Source organism: Calidris pugnax, unplaced genomic scaffold (genome assembly GCF_001431845.1).
Source record: "Calidris pugnax isolate Ruff unplaced genomic scaffold, ASM143184v1 scaffold335, whole genome shotgun sequence".
Classification (NCBI taxonomy): domain Eukaryota; kingdom Metazoa; phylum Chordata; class Aves; order Charadriiformes; family Scolopacidae; genus Calidris; species Calidris pugnax.
The window spans coordinates 1,230,839-1,235,649 of NW_015091148.1; the positions used below are offsets into that span (position 1 = coordinate 1,230,839).

The 4,811-nt window shown below is 64.7% G+C and overlaps 1 protein-coding gene across 2 annotated transcripts in view; it reads right to left on the bottom strand.

Moving 5' to 3' along the window:
* Window positions 1-453: 453 nt before the first annotated feature.
* CDK5RAP3 (CDK5 regulatory subunit associated protein 3) overlaps window positions 454-4,811 on the bottom strand; it is a 21,834-nt gene continuing 17,476 nt past the window's right edge. The window contains exons 3-14 of one of the 2 annotated variants that reach the window (XM_014959021.1): window positions 4,624-4,755; window positions 4,298-4,398; window positions 4,167-4,215; window positions 3,766-3,944; window positions 3,375-3,511; window positions 3,050-3,194; window positions 2,817-2,933; window positions 2,622-2,694; window positions 2,267-2,355; window positions 1,941-2,146; window positions 761-932; window positions 454-668 (exon numbers count right to left, since the gene is read on the bottom strand). In XM_014959021.1, coding sequence (XP_014814507.1) covers window positions 603-668; window positions 761-932; window positions 1,941-2,146; window positions 2,267-2,355; window positions 2,622-2,694; window positions 2,817-2,933; window positions 3,050-3,194; window positions 3,375-3,511; window positions 3,766-3,944; window positions 4,167-4,215; window positions 4,298-4,398; window positions 4,624-4,666 — 1,377 coding nt within the window. In that variant the 5' untranslated portion in view covers window positions 4,667-4,755 and the 3' untranslated portion in view covers window positions 454-602. Of the gene's footprint in view, window positions 669-760; window positions 933-1,940; window positions 2,147-2,266; window positions 2,356-2,621; window positions 2,698-2,816; window positions 2,934-3,049; window positions 3,195-3,374; window positions 3,512-3,765; window positions 3,945-4,166; window positions 4,216-4,297; window positions 4,399-4,623; window positions 4,756-4,811 lie in introns of both variants that reach the window. The other variant, XM_014959020.1, reaches the window with a different exon arrangement.

The window sequence follows — 4,811 nt, forward strand, 5'->3', positions numbered from 1 at the left end:
TACAGCCCAGTATGGCCAGGCTCTGCCTGGGAAGGGATGGGGGCTGGGGGGGGGTGTGTGATTAATGGGGGCCATCGCTCACTGTCCGGCGGGGGCGGGGGGCCCCCCCCCATCAGGCGGCGATAACGAGCGGGAGGAATAATGAGCGGTGTCACTCCACTTTTCATCCTGATGGAAAGTCATTACGGGCGTCACCGGCGGCGACAACCGGCCATGAATCAACTGCTCTGCTATGAAATTAAAATCGAATAGCCCACCCCCCCCTCTACCACCACCACCACATTGTGTCCCCAACCCCTCCCACCCCGCCTAGGCAAAGGCTGGTGGCCCCCAGTGGGGAGAACCCCCCCGTAAGGGCCACCCCAAGGACAGGGATGTGTCCCCGGTGTCACCCCAGACACACAGCAGGGGGGTTAGGGGCTCCTCTCCCCCCCCAAAATCCAGAGCGATGGGTGGGAGATGGGATTTGATTTATTCAGCAACATCCGCCCCCCTGCAGTGAGGCCATGGCCACGTTACCAGCACCCCAAGGCTGTGAAAAGGGGGGGGTCTGGGGTGCAGGACCCCCCCGGGGGTGCCTGTCCCGGGATGGGATGGGGGGGTCACAGGGAGACACCCATCAGGTTGACCGGCCGCCCGTTGTAGCGCTTGGAGACATCGGCCTCGATCTGCAAGACAACGCCAAGGGGGTCAGGAGGTGGAAGGGGGTGGAAAAAGGGTTGGGGGGAGCCCTGCAGCGGGGTCTACCACCCTCCCTCACCAGCTTCTGGAGCTCCTTGGTCTTCTCCAGCAGCCGGTCCAGCTTGGGCTCCAAAGAGCCCTGCTCCGCCAGGGCCTCCTGCCGCTTCTGGCTCATCACCTCCTTCTTGGCCAACAGCAGCTCCGCCTGCTTCAGCTTCTGCCGCAGCAGCTCGCTCACCCGGTCCACGTACCTGTTTGGGGACAGCCAGGACCTCCCTCACCTCCATGGCCCACCCTGCTGCCATCCCCACCCCACCCCAGGACATCTCCACCTCCTGGCTCAGATCTGTCCCTCACTCCCAAGCCCTTGACTCTCCCAAGTTCCAAGGGCTGTGCCACCACCCAGCAGGACCTGGACAGGCTGGAGAGCTGGGCAGAGAAGAACCTCATGAGGTCCAACAAGAGCAAATGCAAGGTCCTACACCCGGGGAGGAAGAACCCCAGGCACCAATATAGGTTAGGGGTGGATCTTCTGGGAAGTACTGCTGAGGAAAAGGATCTGGGGGTCCTGGTGGATGGCAGGATCTCCAGGAGCCAGCAATGGGCCCTTGTGGCCAAAAGGCCAATGGGATCCTGGGCTCCATAGGGAGAAGTGTGGCCAGGAGGTGGAGGGAGGTCATTCTCCCCCTCTGCTCTGCACTGGGGAGGCCACAACTGGAATCCTGCCTCCAGTTCTGGGCTCCCCAGTTCAAGAGGGACAGGGAACTGCTGGAGAGAGTCCAGCGTAGGGCAACAGAGATGATGGAGGGATTGGAGCATCTCCCTGATGAGGAAAGGCTCAAAGAGTTGGGACTCTTCAGCCTGGAGAAGAGAAGGATGAGGGGAGATCTTATGAATGCTGACAAGGATCTAAAGGGCTGTTTGAGGGAGGATGGAGCTGGACTCTTCTCAGTGGTTCCCAGTGACAGGACGAGGGGCAACGGGCACAAACTGGACCATGGGAAGTTCCACTCAAATCTGAGGAAGAACTTGTTTGGGGTGAGGGTGGCAGAGCCCTGGCAGAGGCTGCCCAGGGAGGGTGTGGAGTCCCCTTCTCTGGAGACATTCAGGACCCGCCTGGATGCTCCTGAGTGATGTGCTCTGGGCAGCCCTGCTTTGGCCACGGAGTTGGACCAGATGATCTCTAGAGGTCCCTTCCAACTCTGTCAAATCCATGAAACCCCCCTGTTTTTCTCCTCCCCCCGGCCCCGAGCGAGGACCTGGGGGAGGCGAGGATCATGAAGAGGTGCTGCATGCTGCGGGTGCAGAGCTGGCCCAGCAGAGCCCGGGTGGTGGCCAGGAGGGAGCCCACGTGGGCGCTGGTCTGGCCCTGCAGCACGGCGGGGGCCAGCTGGAACTGGCTCACGGCCACCACGTCGGCCTCCTCCTCCATCTCCACCAGGCGCTGGGACAGGAACAGCTCCAGCTGCGGGGACAGGGCAGGGGGGACACTCGGGTACTGCCATCCCCGGGGTGGGATGGATGGTGGTGGAGCTGCTCCTTGCTCCTTGCCCACCTCAAACCCCCCCCACCACCTCACACCCACCTCCATGAGCTCGTCAATGAACTGGCTCCGGGTCTCAGTGTTCTCCAGGAGCGTCAGGGCGTCGGAGCCGCAGGCGACCCCCTCGGGCACTGGGGGGGGAACCAGGGGGTCAGAGGGACAGGGAAGGAGCAGGGAAGGGGTGTCCATGGCTTGGACAGCCCGGCCATACCCCCCCACACCACGGCCCGTCCCACACAGGGTGCTCAGCATCACCCCACCCCACTGTTGAGTGGAGTCCCCGACAGATCTTCCTGCACCCCAGGGTGTTTGGGGGTCACCGCAGGCAGGGGAGGGGGGGTAAAGGCAGGGTGGGGGATGCCTGGGACCCCCTGCCCCCCTCGGCAGCCACGCTCACCCTCGGTGCCAGCCTCCAGCACCGTGATCTGCACCTCCTCGCCTTCACCATCTCCCCAGTCGATGCCATCATCCTGCTGCCAGAGAAAAGGTGCCCTGTGAGAGGAGGGGGGGAGCCGGGACACCCCCAGATCCCCACCCTAGCCCTGGAGAAGGGGCCAGACCCCAAACTCACACACAGCCAGGGGTCACGAACCTGGGGAGTGGGCTCTACAGTAATGCCCCAGTCGATCTCGTCGCTCTGGGCTCCCCCGTTGGCAGCGGCGCCGTCACCCGCCCTGCTGGGCTCCAGGGTGAAGTCTCCCCAGTCGATCTGTGGGGAGGAGGACACCAGACCCCCTGAAACCCCAAACAGCCTGACCCTAAGGCGGGGTTAAGTCACTGGGTGTCCCCAGCCCCTCGGCTCGGCCCCGGCTGGCCAGGACATACCGTGTCCTCCTTCGGCTGCTCCGGCACCTCCTCCACCTCGGGCCTCTCCACCCGCAGGGGCTGGAGCCCCGTCCTCCACTCGTAGACCGTGGTGTTGCCCTTCTGCCCCACGTGCCGCAGCAGGGGCACCACCACTTCTGAGGAGCTGGCAACCACCACGGGGACATCAGCGACCCCTCCCAGCACCCCCAACCCCACCAGGGTCCCTTCTGGGAGAGCCCCAGCCTGGGGACAGGCAGGAACCCCCCCGCCAGCCCAGTTTGCTGTCCCCACACGTGGGGAGGGGAGACGTGGGGGGGTCCATCCCTGCGCCCCCCACACCCACCTCTCGCACACGAACTCCACGCAGGCCTGGTAGAGCTCGATGGCCTCGGAGAGCGCGCTGGCTCCTGCTCCAATCTCACACAGCAGCGTCGGCAGGTCCTTCACCAGGGCCAGCAGCTCCTGGCGCACGTTGTCACCCTGCGGGACAGAGCAGGGATGTGGCAGGGTGGGGGGGCTGGAGCCAGGACACCCCCCCAGGGTGGCTTCTCCCTCTGCGTGCGGAGCTAGAGGTGGGCAGGAAGGGGATGGAGGGCTGTGGGGGTCACCCTACACCCTTCCCACCGGGAAGGTGGCACCATGGGGACACCATATGGGACACAAGGTCCCAGCTTGATCCCTGCCGAGGCCAAAGGCAGGGGTGGGGGGGCTGCTTTGTATGGGGGGGGAAGGTGGCTGATGCCGTACTGCTTGCAGGAGGCGAAGAAGCGCTCCCGCAGCTCGGCTGCCCCGAGCTGACACTCCTCCTCGCGGCGGGCGAAGTCCTGCTGGGCCTGCTGGCACCGGCCGATCTGCTTCTTCAGAGAGGGGATCTCGTAGCTGATGCTGCGCACCAGGAGGCTGGAGAGCTCGGCTGCGGGTGGTGGGGGGCAAGGGGGGATGTTAAGAGGTCGTATCAACTCCCCCCAGGATGCCCTCAGGGTGCCCCAGACATCGTGGCTGCTGTCCCGGCCACACAGCAGAGGCAGCTCAGCTCAGGGCCCTCACCCCACCACCTCCTGCCCACCTCATCCCAGTTTGGAGACCAAAAGCCACCCATGGACACCTCCCGAAGGGCTCTCCAGAGCTGTCTTACCCAAGTAGGTGTTCTCCTTCTCGTAGAGGGACACGATCTCCTGCCAGTCCTGGGGAGGAGGCAGCAGAGGGTGGGGGAGGCCGCGAACACCCCGGCCCTCACCGGCCCCACGTCCCCAGGCCCCCACTCACCTTCATGCGCTGGGACGAGTAGCGTCCGAAGAGGTTCTTGGTGGAAGCCTCAGTGCCCTTGAGGATCTCCACAATCCTCAGGCAGTGGAAGTAGTGCAGGTCTGTGTCGGAGGGAGGGATGGGGTCACTGGGAGGCCCCCCGGGTGTCACCCCTCTCCCAGCTCAGCCCGGGGAGCGCAGGTCTCAGGAGGAGACCGTGTCACCAGCTCCCCATCTCCTCCCCAGGAGGCTGCCATAACCGAGCCCTTGGGAACAGGCTCCCGGTGCAGCACCCCCCGGGAGTGTCCCAGCTCTCCTGGGCCACCCCGACCCCAAACTCCACTCACAGGCCCCCGCGAGCAGCTGCTTGATCTCCTCGTTCTCCGGCATGTCCTGGATGGCCGCGTTGATCTTCTCGCGGATGGCCAGCACCTGGCTCTGCCATTTCAGGTTACAGTGTCTCCTGTCCACCAGCCAGTCTGCCAGGAAACAAGGGGGGGTCAGCCTGAAACGGGGGGGGGGGGCTTGGGGGAGG